This window comes from Cervus elaphus, chromosome 5 (assembly GCF_910594005.1).
Source record: "Cervus elaphus chromosome 5, mCerEla1.1, whole genome shotgun sequence".
Taxonomy (NCBI): domain Eukaryota; kingdom Metazoa; phylum Chordata; class Mammalia; order Artiodactyla; family Cervidae; genus Cervus; species Cervus elaphus.
The window spans coordinates 18,789,657-18,809,629 of NC_057819.1; the positions used below are offsets into that span (position 1 = coordinate 18,789,657).

General features: G+C 41.7%; 1 protein-coding gene across 1 annotated transcript; it reads left to right on the plus strand.

Annotated features, from left to right (window-relative positions):
• Window positions 1-242: 242 nt before the first annotated feature.
• On the plus strand, window positions 243-19,065 carry RNF34 (ring finger protein 34). Its single transcript, XM_043901911.1, has 6 exons — window positions 243-367; window positions 12,375-12,593; window positions 13,818-14,225; window positions 15,713-15,814; window positions 16,074-16,275; window positions 18,127-19,065. The coding sequence occupies exons 1-6, from the start codon at window positions 362-364 to the stop codon at window positions 18,315-18,317; spliced, it is 1,128 nt and encodes a 375-aa protein (XP_043757846.1). The 5' UTR covers window positions 243-361; the 3' UTR covers window positions 18,318-19,065.
• Window positions 19,066-19,973: the final 908 nt, after the last annotated feature.

Genomic DNA, 19,973 nt, shown 5'->3' on the forward strand with positions numbered 1-19,973 from the left:
ACTCCGATTTCAGCGACCCAATGAAGAAAACCTCTGGGAGTGTGCCTACCGGCACCCCTCAGATCCGCCCATCTCCGTCTGCGGCGGAATGGATTCTTCCTTTCAGGGCTAGAGGCCCCGCCCCATTCCCGCCCCTTTATTGGCTTTGGTGACCGGCCCCCGGATTGTCGGCTTCGGATTGGCCGACTCGGCCGCCACTCAGGGCGCGCAGCGGGCGTGACCACGCCCCTTACGTCTGGACGCTGGGTCGCCTCGAAAGGCCTCGTAATCGCCGCCCAGAAGGAAGGAGGGCGGTAGTGCTAGAAGCTGCTATGGTGCTGAGTTCCCTGGCAGAGCCGACCCAGACGCGGCTGTCGCGGCCATGAAGGTGAGGGGCCGGTGGGGTCGGGCAGTCCGTCCTCGTCGCTGCTATTTGGCCAGGGCGCCTGAAGCGCCTTCTTTTCGCCTCAGCTGTTACCTCACCGGCACCACGGAGAGCTCCGCGGAGACCTGGGGCGGCGGGGAGCGGGGGGAACCCCGACCGACGTCTGGGGCCCTGACTCGCAGGGTGGGTGTCCTGGGCTGTCGGCCGTTCCCAGTTCCCACAGCGCTTCGGTCAGCGAGGCCGAGGCCGGGCGCCCCCCGCCCTCATGCTTGGCGGGCCCCTCTCGGCGCCGGGCCCTGTCCGCGTCCTTGGGGGCCGGAGGCAGACCCGCTGGTGCTCACCTCACCCTGTGTGCCTTTGCCCACAGCATGCCCTCTCCCGTCCCGAGTCCTTGAACGAACTCAAATGTCGGGAGCACCGCGGGACTGTCGCAGAAAGGCAACCACAGGACGAAGGGAAAAGGAGTGGTGCGGAGAGTCGTAAAGGCTCGGGCTAGGCTCCCTGTTAGAAATGCCTCGGGGCGGGGATCCCAGCCTGAAGGATCTGTTTACAGGCTTAACACTGGGGCCGTGACCTAGAGCGCTAGCAAACCCAATGTGTCTCCATCGCCGCTAGGTACGCAGCAAGTAATTTGACAGCTTGAGTCTCCAAGGTGGGTGTGAGAGCGTGGGAGCATCACTGAGTGAGAAGTTTAGGGGAAGGGGGGGTAGATTCTGGCCCACTTTTCGGAACTGATTCTCTCAACTCGATCGCTGAGAGTTCTGAAGAACTCTGGGTACAACAATCAATTCAAGTATTGATTCAAACAAAGTGGGGTGAGTCATAAGGTGATACTCTTTCAGACCTAGATGGTTTCTTTAAGTTCCGTGAAGAGGTGTGATTGACCGTGCGTTAAAAAAAAATAACAGAGTGAACCGCTGGCTTAAAACTCTACTTTCACAAAGCCCCAAGGAAATATTTTGTTGAGCATTTCCCATATGTTAGCTAAGAGGGATATATCATGCATAGAAGTAATTCACAATACAATCCCATCCTTTGGGAGTTTGCCAACCAAAAAAGAAGAGACATTCTCAAGAGACCACATTCTGAGGGAGAATTTTATGTAAGGTATCAAAAATGCAAAACCCCCAGGAGCAAGAAAGGATTTTCTCTGACTATAGGAAGCAAGGAAGACTTTTGGAATAGGTAACTTCTGAACTGGATGTTAAGTATGAGTATATTCAAAGAGCTTATTTTAACTTCCCGTTTCAGGTATAAAATGTTTCAGCTTTGAATTTACCTATTAAAATATCTAAAACTAGCTTTCTTTGCTGAAAACCATCATCTTGCTGTGTTTTATTAATAAATCCAAAAACAAAGCAGGAATCTTTATACATAACGCCTCAAAGAATGTTAGTATCTTTATTAGTATTAAATTTGTGACCCACCAAGAAACAAGGTGTCAAAGGAGAGAGTGAGGGGCAAGTCCGGCGTTGAAATCTTTTCAGCGGTGTTTTTGAATTTAGGTGGAAGATGCTGCTTTCTGAGTTGAAGTTTTAGAAACCAAATTGGATGGGATTTGAAAATGTAAAAAGACCGATATACTGTGAAACAAAGTACAGACCTAATAGGCCAGTCTGAACAAGACAATTATGAAGATTCTGTTTTCCATTTAAGTTTCTGTGAAAATTGGATTCATAAAATTTAGGATTTGAGCTGTTTATTAACTTTGTTTCTCACTGGGATTAATTATGTGGTGTCATCTATAGATTTCTGGGCAGGGTTATTGATTCCTGATGTCATGAAATTCTAACATATGAATGTTCATCAAAGCAAGTACTTCTTTCACTGGAATTAAAATTGATTTAAAAGTCAAGCAATCAGATAAATACATCTTCACACAAACCCAGGAACAGTAGCTGATTTTAATATATGTGTAAAATGGGTATTTACTTTCCTCCTCTAATTTTTTTTGGGGGGAGTCTAGAAAACGTTGTTTTGAAATAGGTTTATGTCTCAAAGATTCAAGTAACTGTTTTACCTTAGAGTAGTATCTAATTAACTTCCTATAAGGGATTTTAAGAAAATACAAATTAGTATCGTATGTTCAGTTCAGTCGCTCGGTTGTGTCCTGCTTTTTGTGACCCTATGGGCTGCAGCATGCCAGGCTTCATTGTCCATCACCAACTCCCACAGCTTGCTCAGACTCATGTCCATTGAGTCGGTGATGCTATCCAACCATCTCATCCTCTGTCATCCCCTTCTCCTGCCTTCAGTCTTTCCCAGCATCAGGGTCTTTTCATCAGGTGACCAAAGTATTGGAGCTTCAGCTTCAGCGTCAGTCCTTCCAATGACTATTAGGACTGATTTCCTTTAGGATTGACTGGTTTGATCTCCTTGATGCCCAAGGGACTTTCAAGAGTCTTCTCCAAACACCACAGTTCAAAAGCATCAATTCTTCGGCACTCAGCTTTCTTTAAGGTCTAACTCTCATATCCATACATGACTACTGGAAAAACCATAGCTTTGATAGACAGACCTTTGTCAGCAAAGTAATGTCTCTGCTTTTTAATATGCTGTCTAGGTTGGTCATAACTTTTCTTTCAAGCGTCTTTTAATTTCATGGCTGCAGTCACCATCTACAGTGATTTTGGAGCCCAAGAAAGTAAAGTCTGTCACTGTTTCCCCATCTATTTGCCATGAAGTGATGGGACCAGATGCCATGATCTTAGTTTTTTGACTGTTGAGTTTTAAACTGGCTTTTTCACTCTCCTCTTTCACTTTCATCAAGAGGCTCTTTAGTTCCTCTTTGCTTTCTGCCATTAGGGTGGTGTCATCTGCATATCTGAGGTTACTGATATTTTCCCCTGCAATCTTGATTTCAGCTTGTGCTTCATCCAGCCTGGCATTTCTCATGATATACTCTGCATATAAGTTAAATAAGCAAGGTGACAGTATATAGCCTTGACATACTCCTTTCCTAGTTTGGAACCAGTCCGTTCTTTCATGTCTGGTTGTAATTGTTGCTTCTTGACCTGCATACAGATTTCTCAGGAGGCAGGAAAGGGGGTCTGATATTCCCATCTCTAAGAATTTTCCATAGTTTCTTGTGATCCACACAGTCAAAGGCTTTGGCGTAGTCAGTGAAGCAGAAGATGTTTTTCTGGAACTCTCCTGCTTTTTCGATGATCCAACGGATGTTGGCAATTTCATCTCTGGTTCCTCTGTCCTTTCTAAATCCAGCTTGAACATCTGGAAGTTCTCGGTTCACGTACTGTTGAAGCCTAGCTTGGAGCATTTTGAGCATTGTTTTGCTGGTGTGTGTTTTATGTTAGTTTGATTTAATCCTCCTTCCTGTTTTTCCATATTTATATTGATTTCCCCCTTAATTGTACTAATAATGTTCATTGTTCCAAATTAAAAAATGAAACATGAAGAAGAAAGGAATCTGTTTAATCTCTTTTTTCCTTCTCTTTTCCCTGAAAAGTGGGGGAGTGGTGCTAAGGGTTAAGTATACTGTTTAAAAAAAGAAAACCCACACAGGAAGAAGACAACATTTATGGTCTCCAGAACACATTATTGTAAAAATCAATCAATTTGGCCAATTGTCTTGCATAAAAATATTACATTTTTAAGACCAGCATTTGTTTTTGCAGCCTACTTAATGTCCATATGGTATGAGAGAAAGAACTTAGGATGCAGAATTTCCTCCTTTGTGGTATATGGCCTAATAGTTGGTCATTAAGGTAGCAGAGTTGCTGGCGTATTGTATTTCAGTTGAAGCACCAGTTTCAGTAAGAAATCCTTTGATGTTTTAAGGAACTGTGTTCCTCCAGTGGCTCTAAATAGGGTAAAGGTTTTTGCTTATTATGGTAACCGTTTCTTCTGGTTTACTTTAAGTTCTGTAGGGAAGTTTAACCTCATTAAAATTAAAACTGTAAAACTTACTCTTTTGTATCATGGGTACTGAGATTTGAAACACCTTTTCTTATTGTTTAACATAAGGACATTGAGTTTCAGGAAACTGAAGGTTGTTCAGAGTTTAAAGACAGAGTTTGTGGTGATTGAGTTCTCTGAAGAAGCTTCCACTAGTAGAACTGAATTCCTGCCTGGTCCTTATAACTTCTTACAGCATCCAAGAAAACTAATGTTTCTGAAATGGAAACTTTTAGGTTTATCCTTAACTGTGTAAATTATTACCACATTTAGAGTTGAAGCAAACAGTGCTTAGGAGGTGGCTTCATGATCACCTAGTTTAATCAAAAGCAAATGATTTAGACCATGATCATTTAGATCATTTAGCTTTCCTGGTAGCTCAGCTGATAAAGAATCCACCTGCAATGCAGGAGACCCTGGTTTGATTCCTGGGTCAGGAAGATCCCCCTGGAAAAGGGATAGGCTACCCACTCCAGTATTTTTGGGCTTCCCTGGTAGCTCAGACCATAAAGAATCTGCCTGCAATGTGGGAGACCTGGGTTTGATCCCTGGGTTGGGAAGATCCCCTGGAGGAGGGCATGGCAACCCACTCCAGTATTCTTGCCTGGAGAATCCCAGGGACAGAGGAGCCTGGCGGGCTACAGTCCATGGGGTTGCAAAGAGTCGCACATGACTGAGCAAGTAAGCGCAGCACCCATGATCATTTAGTTTTTTGCTGTTTTCAAACCCATTAACTCCCCCTGCTTCCCGATTTAGTCTTCATGGAAGTCAGTATAGGTTTTCTTATTCCTCATTCTAGTCTGCCTGGCTACTGTTACATTTGATGGGCCCATTAAGAGGGATCACATCCTGATATAGTTTAGAAGAGCATTCCAAGTTTGTGGTAAACTTTTTGTTAATTCTCTCAGCTGAGCATTTTAGAGGTCTCCCCCGCCCTCAACCCCTAGCTATTCTAAAAAACACATTAGAACACACACAGAGACAGCTGAACCTTGAGTCACTCAACACACACAACATACACACACACACACACACACATAGGCAACAGCTGAACCTTGAGCCACTCAAAAACTCTGGCACTGTGCCAGAAAGAAGGCTGGGCTGCTGCTTTCCCAAAGAAACAACATGTTTCTTCTTGCCTTTGTTGACTAAAATGATGATTCAGAATGGGCCTCTATTGTGACTCTGACTGAGGAACACCAGAGAGTGCTTATAAAATTGGTGGTCTGGTACTGTTGTGGAAATAAGTGTCACAGCACTGGAAACTGTTAGTCCCACTCTTCTGCAAATTGTTTAGGTTTGTGAATAACAGTCCCTGCCCCTCCTCTGTACCACTCTGGAGGAGAGGGACTTTCCTATTCCTTCTCTAGGAAGAAACTACAGGAGGAACACTTTCAGCCTTTCTGCTATTAGAAAATAAAGAGAAACTTCTATGTTGGTGATCTTAACAAAGGAGCTAAACATGCGTGTCTCAGTACTTTCCTGGGACCTTCTCAGATCTCACTTCCTTTGGTTGGGATGACACTCTGGTTAGCTGGATGGTAAGCTGCTGTTGGCCAGCTATGTAGGTAGTTGGGTGACATGTTATCAAGAGCAGTTGGCTGCAGAGCTAAAGTCATGTTCTCCTATTGGTGTTACCAGTAAAAAAGCAAATATTTAAATTTCTATTTGTCTTATCTCTTTACTCAGTTTTAGAATGGGAAACAAAAACAAAAAACAAAAAAAAACCAAAGATAGTATTATTGGCTCCCTAAGATCTTGGTGTACTGGCTTTGGAAAAAAAAAAAAAAATAAGAGCTGGCATTGGAAACCAGAATAACATGAAGAGATCTAGGTGTCTGGGGCAGTTCAGATAGGAAACTTTAGAACTTAATTTCTTACTGTGGGTCATGTAAGTTTTTAATATGATATCTGGTTCTTAACTGATGCCAGGCAGGCCATGGTTCTGTGGCTAATCTGTTCAGAAATAATTTTAGTCTAACAGGGTGTGTAGGAAAGGGATTAGGTTTATCAAGAAAGTCATTTATTTTCAGTAGTCATTGATGGCTAGAAAATCAGCTGAAAACAGCTAAATTCCCTGAGCTAGGAGTTTTGTGCCGGATATAAGTAGATGGTTGCCTTATTCAGTTATTCTCTATGTTGTTTTTGAACTATATTAATGGCCAAGAGAGGAAATGTCGCCATCTTTATAGATTATTGTTCCTTCTAACTTCTTGGGTTCATGTGGTTTAGTCTGTTGACTCCTGCTGTCAACCATGGCCCCAAGTAAGGTTTAGAATTGTTAGTCACATATACCCAGATCATAGCTTTAGTTTTCAGAGTTCCAGACTTCGTCTTTTTTCATGAAAGGGTAGTAGATTTTTTTTTTTTAACAAAGTAAGCAACTGAAAGGTGGGTGGTGACCCATATTTAGGTAACACACCTCTTTGTAACTGAGGCATAGCAACAACTCATTGAATTTACTGCAAATCCAAAAACCAAAGAGCCGTGTCTTGTGTACTGTCTGCCTAGAAATTGTGTTTGCTCGGAATATTCAGAAGAAGATGGAATAGTTTGGAAAATATGCTTCCATCTTACTATCAGAAGATGAGCAGAGTGTGAATAAAAGCAAAATAAGAGCATGCAGGCTGATTAAACTGGTAGAAAATCTTAGAGGATAGGGAAAACAGAATTGGAAAGAACATGAAGTTGGGTCTCTAAAGCTCTTTGGGGGATGGTGCAAGAAAGGGGGCTTTTTGGTTATGACTCCCCTAGATTCGGTAACTGGGCTTCAAGAAAATGTAGCAGAGTCAGAGAGTCAAAAGCTCAGAGACTCGGGCCTGGTGCACTGGGAAGACCCAGAGGAATCGGGTGGAAAGGGAGGTGGGAGGGGGGATCGGGATGAGGAATACGTGTAACTCTATGGCTGATTCATATCAGTGTATGACAAAACCCACCGAAATGTTGTGAAGTAATTAGCCTCCAACTAATTAAAAAAAAAAAAAAAAAACAACTCAGAGAATAAATTCATGTTCCCCTACCTACCCCCTTCCTAAGAGCATACATTCAATTCAGTTGTTGGGAAAATGCTCTCTTAAATTGTTCCTTAATTGCTTTTGTAGATTCTGTCACTTGAAAAATGGGACTGTTATGTGTGTATGTTGTGTACTCAGTTGTGTCTGACTCTTTGCAACCCCATAGACTGTAGCCCACCAGGCTTCTCTGTCCAGGGATTCTCCAGATAAGAGTACTGTAGTGGGTTGCCATTTCCTCCTCCGGGGAATCTTCCCGACCCAGGGATCGAATTCTCTTGTGTCTCCTGCATTGGCAGGCAGATTCTTCCCTGCGCCATCTGAAGCCCTGGAACTGTAATATCAAGCAGTAACAGAAGTTTGGATAGATTTGAAAGGGAAAGATTAGTATATGACACTTCAAGTACTATTAGCTGAATGGCAAGGTAACAGTTGTTAGGGAGGGATCCTTGTGCCCAAGGGAACATCAGAAGAAATTTAGGCAATTAGGACTTTAAGGGAAAGTGCTAGAAGATGAAACATACTAATGGAAGTCAGGGAGATGGAGCCCAAGCCTGGAAGCTTCATCTTTTGCATGGATCCTTCAACTTAGAGGTGAAGAGTGACAAAAATAGTTTGTGCAATGGCTGTTTTTGATGGACGCAGAAATCGCTGTCTTTCTCCCAGTATTGGAGATTGCACACAAGAAAAAGTGTAGAGGAATAAGTTAGAAAATTAGAAATGTGGGCAAAAAAGCAAAGAACAAATAAAATGAAGACCGGCATCAGATTTCAGCCTAAGTTCCAGGCTAATAATATGTGGTAAAGGAGAGGAACTAATTTAAGAATCAGAGTAAATTGTTGAAAACTCAGGCTGAATCTTTCTGAAAGAATTAGGGGAAACCATGGAGGGAAAGGAAAAACTGAAAGCATATCCCACTGCTTGGGACCTGGGGATGGGACATGGGGTGGGGCGTGTATACAGGTCGTGTATACGAGGAGCACGAGATGGAGGTATTGGTCCTAGAACTCTAGAGGCACAGGCTTCAGAAGTAACTACAGCCTCTTCCACTTTGGAATCTCTGAGTGATTCTCCAGTTGAAATGATGGAGGCAGGAACGAGAAATCTAGACTCAGCAGTTGTTAACCATTTAACCTCGCCTGTACATGTACATCACATGGGGAATTTTTTTAATGGTTGACTTTTTTTTTCTTTATTATACTTAAAAACATTTAAAATTGGAGAATAATTGCTTTACATTGCTGTGGTAGTCTCTGTCATACATCAACACGAATCAGTCATATATGTCCGCTCCCTGATGAGCCTCCCCCACAGAGGGATTTTTTTTTTTTTTTTTTTAATTCTGATGCCTAGGTTGTACCCAGACTAGTTAAATCAGAGTCTTGGGGGAAAAAAAAAAAGAATCTTGGGGCTCAGTATTTTTTATGGCTCTCCTGGCCAGTCCAACTACTGTCTTAAGGGCAGTTCCACTGGCCTAGGCAACTCCTTGGTGAAAGGCAGTGACAGCAGCTCCTGTAGTACAGGATTAAAAAATACCTGCTCCAAAGAAGTGGGGGAGGTCGAATCACTAAAGACATCACTTTCATTTCAGCACTGGGGTGCCGGAAAACACAGTCTTAAAGGGGGAATAGAAATGAAGTTTTTAAGATATGCTGGACAGTAAAGAAAGGTACCTGGAGTAAAACTGGTAACTGGGCTTCCACTGTTTGAAATTTCTGCACTTTTTGAGAAAGGCTGGAGTGTCGCCAATGCTCCTGTCAGAGGGTGACAGTACACACAGGTAGATTTACTCTTCACCGGGATGTGAGGAATATTCTCTTACTGGGAGATTATTCTCATTTTGGGAGATTTTGTTCAAAATTGAGTTCACAGATCTAAGGAAGCGGAAACAGATTTTCAGTGTTTCAGATTTTTCTTTTTTTTTCCCCTCTGGTATGGTCTTTGGCTGATTTGTACCAAAATATTAGGTTATAGCAACACATTTTTGCCTGGGACAGTGCTCTGGGAGTTGGCTTGGGCTTTTTGTTTTAATTTTTATTTTATAATGAAATAACTGAAAGAAGCATACTTTCCATTATTTTCCCTTCTGGGGAATGAAGAGGAAGTTCTCTCCCCTTTACAGAAATGTGAGGAATTGGATGAAATTGTTACCCTTCAATATTGATGTCTACACAGAGATTCAGTTGTTTTCCCAAAAACAAATTCTTCTTATTCCCTTCATCAGAACTGTGTGTGTTTTCAGCCTAGAATTTTAATGGTTGCACTCATTAACATGGTTTGAAAATTTGTATCCTTCCTTTACTTTCATTGTAAAAGTGTTTTGGGACAGAAAGAACAAAATGTGCAACAGAGCTACTTTTAAAAGGGAGTATCATTCATTTTTTCCACCCGCAAGTTCAGAATTTTTTCTATCTTTATTACTCTTTCTTAACAAGACACAATTTGAACTTTTTAGGTAGCAGAAAAAATTTAATTACATTGCCCTTTTAAAGAAGTATCATAATGAAACCTTTTACAGAGTTATTTATCAATTAGTCATAGTGATGCAACTATATGCTGTGGAGGAAGGAAGTTCTGTTCACAAGGAATTTTCACTGGAGTTAAGACAATATCACCCAGGAATTAAAAGGGTCCTAACAACAATTTAATCATTTAGAAGCTAGGTTAGCAGGAAGCTAAAGTTTCTCAAAACAATACTTCTTTAAAGTCTTAGAATGAAAAGTTTCTCCTGGTGGTACTTTCTGTAGTTGAGGTATTCCCCCCAAAATATTATGTGCAAGTTGAATATTTTGAAAACATTCTCAGTTGTTTTAAGAGCTCACTGTTTAAAGCACTGCAGATGAATCCTTTGCTAAAAAAAAACGCTCACTTTAAATGGACTATTAGTAAATCTGGATTTTTATGCTTTTATGTTTAAACAAATCATGGCTCTAGGGTCTGAGGTATATATTTATTTAAAGGTATGAACTATTAATTATAACTAACCTGACTTTAAAGGCATCACTATTTCTTGAGAATTATAGGGTTTGAAGCCATATAATACTTAAGTCAGTGACCCTGATGCTTAACACTATTTGAACCTTGTGTTGTGGTTTCATGTTTCTTTACCTTCTCTTTTCCCGGTATTTAACATAGCATACTACTTCTGCTGGGCTTCTCAAGTGGCGCTAGTGGTGGAAACCTGCCTGCCAATACAGGAGATACAAGAGACAAGGGTTTAGTCCCTGGGTCAGGAAGATCCCCTGGAGAAGGGAATGGCAACCCACTCCAGTATTCTTGCCTGGATAATCCCAAGGACTGGCAGGGTACAGGTCCATGGAGTCACAAAGAGCCAGACACGACTGAGCACTTGAGCGCACACACACACTACTTCTGGGTAGTAGTAAGAATGGCAAGATCCTTCTATAACATTCCAAATAACCTTTTAAGATTGTTTATAAGAAATTTTTTTTAAGAGCTCATTGGACAAATAGTAAATGTTTGACAGAGTTAGATAATGAAGGGAACAGTGTACTATTGTCATGTTTTGCCCTTTTAACTTGTAAGACCTCACCTACCTGGAATTCCATTACTTATCACATTATCTAGAATCTAGAATATGCTTAAGAATCAGGACAAGGGGCAAGAGCTCACTGGTTCCAAACACTGTAGCTTTTTGTTTTTAGCATGGGAAAATGCCTAAAGCCCTCACTGAAAATATATTTTTATATACACTTCTAACAAGCTTGGTTATCAGGTTTCTGAGTACAGTTAAAAAAAAGTTGCTAGAGGTAGCTATAGTGATAGCAGTGATGATTCACAGAAAGGGAAGAGATGGGAGAAAACATAAAAGGCAGCATATTAGTTTCAAGCCACTTAGTGGTATAGAAAATAGCCCTTAGACCTCATAACGTCATTATGGTTATCGAGTCATCAAAAATTGTGTTCAGTATTCTCAGTTTGCTTGTAAAAATATTTCCTTAATGTTAAATTAATATATATATTCTTTTTAAAAAATATTTATTTATTTGGCTGTGTTGGGTCCTGGTTGCAATAAGCGGGATGTTCATTGTGGCATCCCAGCTCTCTAGTTGTGACGTGCGGGCTCTGGAGAACTCTGACGGGCTTCATTGGCCTGTGTCATGTGGGATCTTAGTTCCCTGACAAGGGATCAAACCTGCGTCCCCTGCACTGCAAGGCAGATTCTTAACCACTGCACCACCAGGAAAGTCCCTAACATTTTCTTTATAAAGATTTGGAAAGCAGGGGAAAACTCCAAAAAACAAATTACATGAGATCTACATGAAAACCTAGAGAGCGCCTCAGTTGGCATTTTGATGTTTTCCCCGTCATTTTAAAAAAACCAAAAAAGTATTCATATGCCACAGTTTATTATGTCCAGTTACAAATGAGAGGAATGAGAGGACCGAAGTTTAACGAAATTAAATAATTTGAATTTATATTTTTTCTGCTAAATGATAGGAAAAACTGCTTCAGCCTATAGAACAGTGCTATCTGTGGTCACCAGTCCTTAAGGTTGCCAGGTGTAGAATACAAGACACTTAATTAAATTTGAATTTTAGATAAAGAACAATCTGGGGAGGGGGAATAAGCATAAACCCCAAATATCACACAGCATGTACTTCTATCCAGTCTTTTTTTTTTTCTGTGTTGTATGCACATCTCTAAGCATTTATGTGTGGGTTTTTTTTTTTTTTTTTAATGAAATTGGGTTCATGTTATATCTTCTCCTTTTCTTAACAGTGTATCATGAGTATCCCCAAAGCTAAATATTCTTTGTAAATACCAGAAAATAACCCACTGTCAAATAGCTTAAAATTTTGATGCTAAAAATATAATCTCGATGGGACTTCCCTGGTGATCCAGTAATTAAGACTCCATGCTTCCACTTCAGGAGGTGCCAGTTCAATCCCTGGTCAGGGAAGTAGAATCCCAGACCAGGCAGTGTGGCCAAAAAAAAACCCCCCACAATCTCAAAATTATTTAGGGCAAACGTGCTTCTGCAGAATGGCATTCCTTAAGAATCCCAGAGAGCCCAGGTTCCACTCAGCTTTAAACTGATGCCTGTTTTTGTTCCTTTTCAGGCGGGTGCTACGTCTATGTGGGCTTCTTGCTGTGGGCTACTGAACGAAGTCATGGGGACTGGAGCTGTCAGGGGCCAGCAATCTGGATTTGCAGGAGGCACTGGTCCATTCAGATTTACACCAAATTCTGATTTTTCTGCTTACCCACCAGCATCTACAGAAGGGCCTAATATAGTTTGCAAAGCCTGTGGACTTTCATTTTCAGTCTTTAGAAAGAAGGTGAGTTGCATGAAATGTTACATACTAAAAACTTATGTGTCAGAATTCTCAACTGTATGTTATTTTGAATACTTTCATTTCTTCTTATACCTGTCAAAAAGTTAGTCCTAATAACCATTTCCCATTTGGAAAAGTACTAAGTTGAAGGGGCTGTGTATCATTGCTCAGTTTTTCTGACTAGACACTATTACTTCTCACGATGCTCAGCCATCCTTTCTCTTGGACTCTGACTTTGTTTATCCACTTTGATTCTTCCTGATGCTGCTTACGTTCTGAAGCAAAAGATTTAATTAGTCAACCGTGTGTTCAGAGATGATTTACTATAGCTCTGACCTCAAGTTTCAAAAAAATGTCTCCCTACCCATATGAACTCAAGTGAAGAAGTGAGTATATTAATATTGACTATTGTTTAAAGATTCAACATACCACACTTGGGCTAAAACAGTTATTTTTCTTTAGGACAGAAAGTCATTCTTTCTGAATACCATCATATTGCTAGATCATCTCCCAGTCTGTCAGTTCAGTCCTTTAAAATACTTAAGGAACAAGGTATTAACAAGCATTGGTATTCCTAACCCCAAGTGGAAATGACCACATCTTAGTATCTTTAAGCTTTGCTCATGGAATGGCTTTGATAGTGATTTAAGGCTCTGTAGGATACAGATTATTGTGAAGTGGCGTCCTCTGTTTGCTTGGCTTGATGCTGAGAGATCAGTTGCCTTTCTCTTTTCCTCTCTGTGTTAGGCTTTCCCCTCTTCTCTTTACTTACTTTTTATTTTATGTTGGATATAGGTGATTAACAACGTTGTGTTTGTGTCATGTGAACAGCCCCCCTTCTCTGTAAACGGGGAAATTTTCACAGGAAAAGAGCAGGAAGAGAGTTTGTGCTTGCTTGTGCTTTTCTGCTCCATGTGGTTCAAGTCAGCTCTGCTTTGCTAATTACATGTTTGCACCCATGGGTGGAAAGGTTTTAATTCATTAACACAAGAGTATATTTTTCTTAAAGGGCTATATTTGAACTTTGGTGACTCCAGACTGCCTCAGCAATGACTGTCTTGATTTTCACAGCTTTGAGAACACAAAATGCCCATGGGTCTGGTGCCATGGGGGCAGTTCATAAAAACTAAAATTTAATTTTAATAGAAGGCAAAAGGAAAACTAGGGCTTTTGCAGTGGCTTATGTCTGGCTCTCATTAAATGCTTCTTTTCTCTCTGTCTCTTCAGCATGTATGTTGTGACTGCAAGAAAGATTTTTGCTCCGTGTGTTCTGTCTTACAAGAAAATCTCCGTAGATGTTCCACTTGTCACTTATTACAAGAGACGGCCTTTCAGCGCCCTCAGTTAATGCGACTGAAAGTGAAGGATCTCCGACAGTATCTCATCCTTCGAAACATACCAATCGATACCTGTCGGGAGAAAGAAGACTTGGTGGACCTGGTCCTGTGCCACCATCGGCTGGGCTCTGAGGACGACTTGGACACGAGCAGTCTCAATTCCTCAAGGTCCCAGACTTCTAGCTTTTTTACACACTCATTTTTTTCAAACTATACAGCCCCGTCTGCTACTGCATCTTCGTTTCAGGGAGAGCTTATGGGTGGAGACCGGACCTTAGGATCTGGAGCGCTGGCACAGGTACGAGGGTGCAGCTACCCCAAGGGCCTGGTACATCATCTGCTCTTGGCCAGTATGGTGGGGCCTTCAGGGCTGATGGCTCCTTGCTGAGCAGAGGTTCCACGTTTTGCTGAACTCTGCGCCTGCAGGCTCCCCTGAGGCTCTGCACTTAGGTGCTGTACAAAGGGTCTGAAAAGAGCTCATCAGTCTCTTGACCTTAGTTACCTCAGTTTCCTTATCTCCTATAGTTAAATACTAGCTGTTGAAATAATGGCCGTGAAACGTAGCACATAAATGTTTACAGGATGTAAACATTTTTACTATTTGTGTTTACTATTAAAACTAGTAAAAATGTTTACTATTTGTGTGTCAGTGACCATGGAAACTATAAGGTAACCTAATGCCCAGTTGTCTTGCTACAGTAAAGTTGTGCTCATCTAGATACTGGGAAAGAGCCATGTGAATTAGCAACACGATACGGTTATTTACTCATTTCAAAGAAATGCCAGTGCAGAATGTTGTCCCAGTGAGGTCCTTAGGCACTCTGATGGAATAACATGCAAGGGCTTGTAATTAATATCCAATTTGTATATATGAATGATTCTAAAACGCTGAAAGAATTGTTTTGAACATTTATCTGCACGTTTAATTTTCTCCTCTGAGGAAAGAGGTTAGAAGCAGAGGGAAATGTGGTCTAGTTGCTTTCTAAATAGTCATAAATTAAATAAACCCAAGTTAGGCATTTTGTTGTTTTGCCAAATGGCAGCTGGCACAATTATGATGCAAACACAAGATGCATGTGTCTGACCTTCGTGTCACTTTGGGGTATATGACACCACTCAGGAGGTGTGGGTTTTGGGTATTACAATATGGTGCTTGTGAACTACTAGGATAGAATACTTGAAATTGGAAATTGACATAGGCTTTCTGTTCTCCCTAAAGAAAAAAGTATCTGACGGTTGAGGAACTTCTAAAAACTAGAACTAGCATCCATCATCAGTGAATTATTCTAGAAAGCTTTGTTTGGAATTAGAATGTCTAAGTATGAGATAGTAGGACTGAGATCTTTGAAATCAAATAGCCCTGACACTAGGGCTGATCTTAGAGCTTTAGTTTCTACCTGTATCTTAGAGGCTCATTAAACTAGCCATGTGCAGGTCCTTTGATCAGGACACAGTGCAATTTCATACACTATTGGCTTTGGTATCCTGTGATGGGCCCTTCTTAACTCCTTGGGGAGTTAATATTCTGGTTAGATTTTTACAGATTCACATTCTCATAGGTATTTGACTTGTGAGATAATTATGGAAGGTTAGTTGTTTAGAGAATCATGTGGGGCCCAACTCTTTGGGAGGGGCAGTAGCTCTCAGGACCCTGGGAAGGTGTGGAGTGTACCAGGTGTCGGGGTCATTCTTAGGGAGGATGGCTTAGAAGGGTTTTCTCCAGTGATAAGGATGAGTTGATAACTGCTAGGAAAAGTCCTGGCCTAATACCCATTATGTGTGTAGGAGCCCAGTGAAATAGCTTCAGCAAACACAGAAGAAGATGAAGATGATGACGATGACGATGACGATGATGACGATGATGATGAAGAAAACTTGGAGGAGCGGGTGAGATTGCCTGTATAATTTGATTTTCCTGACACGTCTTCACCCTTGTAGGGAAAATGTCCATGTGGACTTCCGCTGGATTAGCACAGGTTGTTGCTTCTAGTTTGAATGCAGCACAACATATAAAACACAACAAGGACTCATGAAAAGTCTGGGTCGAATCTCCAGGACCAGTGATGCCCACAGGGCGAAGGCAGTATGCTGTTTTCCTTGCTGGATTTGCAGGAACAGAGGTAATGGATATACTCTGTGATTTCAGATGCCTGGCCTCGCCAAGAAGAGAGTGAGAGCTTCTCTGTCTGACCTATCAAGCCTTGAGGATGTAGAAGGGATGAGCGTGCGCCAGCTGAAGGAGATCCTGGCTCGGAATTTCGTCAACTATTCTGGCTGTTGTGAAAAATGGGAGCTAGTAGAGAAAGTAAACCGGTTATACAAAGAGAATGAAGAAAACCAAAAGTCATGTAGGTTTATTTTTCCGTTTTTTTGTCCTTAGAGTAGCCTTCTTTAGGCTTTTTAAAACTGGGCTGTCTGTGTCACAATGAAGTCCAGTTTATTTTTGAGAAACTATCCTTTGAGTGTGAATTAGTCATATGAAGCTGTTTATAGATCTTTTAAGCAGTAGGTTCATTATGTGATGTTGGCTTTGAGATCACCATTGCTTCACCATTGCTGGTGAGTCAGGTAATCATTTGTTCAGTCTGTTTTTTCTTGCCATAATTTGTTAGAACTCTAATGAAATTCCTTGGATCTATAAAAAGGCTTCTTTTCTCACTCACCTGTCTTGCAAGCTGGTACTTAGGATTTAAAAGCTACAATTGAGATAATCGGTGGGGAAAAAAATTCCCTAGAGCCAAGATATTAAGTAGTTCTTAGCATCAGTATTAGTAGGTTTCTGTGTAAGTCGTGAAAAGCTGAGGTTAAGAACTTCTAAACTACATACTGGAGTGTGGAGCAGAAATCCTCAGCTAGTAAAGGGTCAGGGCCACAGAGCATTTATAGGCAAGAGAGAAGAATTCAGTGGTGTTCAGACTGACAGATATTACATTCTAATCTCAAAAACAGTCCTCCCATCATTAACTTTTATCATCTTGAATTTTTTTCTTTAAAAGCTGGTTATAACACAGCGTTGGTTGGTAAACAGGTCTATGCCCAAAATATGCAGAAAGCCTTTTGGCACACCTGTTTCTAAGATGATGCCACAATAGTAGACACAGGCATCTTAGTCATTGGAGCCTTCAGAGGCTCATGTGTCATCTTATTCCATGCATGCTTTCTACCTACTTTCCACTAATGGTGTGGGCCGAGAACTAGGACCTCAGAGGACAAGAATCTCTTGACATGGCAGTGTTTATTTCTCTTAAATCCGGGGACTACTGGACTACTGGCCCTTTGAGCTTGGATTCCCGTTCGGTTTTTTCTAACCTTCTTTATGATTCCCGTTGTGACCTTTAGAAGGGGAAACCTCACTCTCCAAAGCTCTGTGGCCAAATCTCAGGCTGCAATGAACTTTTAAAACTCATTCCACACCTTTCTTGTTCAGAACCAGAAGGTCCCTTTTGAGTAGACTCAAATAGTACTATCATAGCCAGAAACACAGATTAATTTTAAGATGCTTACAAGCCTCAGGGGGTGCCTACCCACAACGACAGGCAACTCAATGTATGACACTTTAATAAACTTTCCTCACACTCTTCCTCCAGAGCTGAGGCTCTGGAGTCTGCGACTTTCTCAAGGCCATGTAGTTGGGCTGGAAATTCCAATCGTGTTCTGACTCTGAGGCTCCTGTATCAACCAGTCTGGGTTTCTTCATTTTTGTTTACAGAAGCAAGCCATCATTATCACAAAAACCTTGTATTATGTATTCTATAAAATAGAATTGGGGGTCCTAAGGTGGCTCAGTGGTGAAGAATCCACCTGCAATGCAGGAGACACTGGTTTGATTCCTGGGTCGGGAAGGTCCCCTGGAGGAGGAAGTGGCAACCAACTCCAATATTCTTCCCTGGAGAATCCCTTGGATAGAGGAGCTTGGCAGGTTATAGTCCTCGGGGTCACAAAAGAGTCTGATACAATTTAGCAACTAAACAACAGCAACATAAAATAGAATTAAATAGCTAACATTTGCTAGGCACATCATCCCTGGCCCTCAGCTTAGCATTTCTCATCTATTCTTCACACAACCCTACAAGGTGTCCTTATTGTCATTTCTAGGGGAAGGAAGTGAGGTGTGAGGAAGTGGGGACTGCTTCTCACGGTGGGGTCACTGGGTCCCTCCACGGCCGTGCCCGCCACCCCAGTCCTCTGTTGCCTTTCAGATGGTGAGCGGCTGCAGCTGCAGGACGAGGAGGACGACAGCCTGTGCCGGATCTGCATGGACGCCGTCATCGACTGCGTCTTGCTCGAGTGCGGGCACATGGTCACCTGCACCAAGTGTGGCAAGCGCATGAGCGAGTGTCCCATCTGCCGGCAGTACGTGGTGCGCGCTGTGCACGTGTTCAAGTCCTGAAGCCCAGCCCCCTGCGCTGAGCTCCGTCCTGGACATTTCCATGCACAGAAGGGGACTGGAAACTTCCTGTTTGAAAGCTGAAGCTATTTTTAAAAAATTATTTTCACTCCTAACTGGGGACGGGAAAGATTCATCCTGAGTTGCGGCCACACTGGTCCATGCTGTATGCCCGTCAGCCTGAGCACGGGCTCAGTTTCCCAGGTTCTGCTGGGCTCCCTCACAATGCCTCTGATGACTCCTTGCTCAAGTGGACTGCTTATGGCATCAGCTACTGCTCTCTTTGCAGGACATTTCTCTTGTTTCTCCTTCGTCCTATTTTTAACTCAGATGTTTGAAACTTCTATTCTCTTTGGATGAGATCACTGTCTGCAAATGGCTGACACGGTACACGCTGAGCAGTGGCACCTCTGAATGTTCATTTTATTAGTCATGTATATTTTAAATGCTACTATTTGATGAATGTAAGTTTCCACATTGTTGCTCTTTCTGCGTTTCAACGTTCATTGGGAACAACTGACATTCTATAGTCAACTGCCAGGGCCTTAGACTAAACGTGTCCATTTTTGTTCAGGTACAGCTTTTTCTAGCAAGGGCTGCATCTAGCTTCCTTCATTAGAGAAGTGTGTGTGTTAAATTCTTTATTAACGTGTAATCAGTTTACACTGTTTTGTATAGTGAAAGTGTATTTTCAGTGCTACCCACTAGCTAATTTGAACTTTAGGAATAAAATTAGATTTTAAGAAATGTTTTTATGGACACTGTTCCTGGTCAGTTCTTAATTCACTTGGGTACAGCATGAATGGGTGTCCACACCTGGTCCAGCACCTCCTTCAGGAGAGCAAGGAGCACCTTCAAAGATGTTGCCCCCATCTACCCTTGGCTGCTGACTTAATGGTAAGTTTAACTACATTTTCACCATTTACTGTGACCAGGTATTGTGCCAGGTGCTTTGTGGTTATCTCCAAATATATATTACCTCATGTCACAGATGGGGAACTCAATCTCTGAGAAATTAAAAAACTTGTCTAAAATCTGTTAAAAAGTCACCACAAGGAATTCCCTGGAGGTCCAGTGGTTAAGACTCTGTGCTCTCATTGCCGAGGGCTGGGTTCAATTCCTGATCGGGGAAATAAGATCCTGTGAAGCCAAGAAAAAGTGAAGCCAAAGAAAGTTTTTTAATAAAATAAGCCCCCACCTCAGAATTTGAACCTAGCTCTAATGTTTTTTCTTAACTCCTCTAATACCAGAGATGTAAACCTGAGAAACTAACTTATGCAAAAAAGGTTCTTGGGATATTAATGATCTGAAATCTCTTTTCTTTTAGATCTAATTCTGATCACAGTGGTTGAATTGAGACCAACTGTGGATTCACTCCCACTGCTTGTGAGGAGGTATGTTTTTGGGAAATTACATAACTCTTTGGGTGAGTCCTGTGGGTTTCTTATCTTTTGACTCTGTGCAGTGGGTAACACGTGCCTTCAGGTGCTCAGGATCCAGAAGTCAATGAACAAGACTTGAAAATTACAGCAAAGAGGTAAATAGTCTTCCCCGCTGTGCTTAAGGCTGGAAGTTTGGCTAGCTATGAAATAAAGTTGCCTTTCTACGTTTTCTGATAGGGTCAAAGCATGTAAACCAATGCTTTGTGGATAGTCTCAA

Excerpts from the sequence above, each read along its gene's own strand:
- RNF34 (XM_043901911.1), top strand. Across the intron at positions 12,594-13,817 it reads TTTCAGTCTTTAGAAAGAAG|CATGTATGTTGTGACTGCAA; the intron begins GTGAGTTGCATG and ends CTGTCTCTTCAG. Across the intron at positions 14,226-15,712 it reads GATCTGGAGCGCTGGCACAG|GAGCCCAGTGAAATAGCTTC; the intron begins GTACGAGGGTGC and ends TTATGTGTGTAG.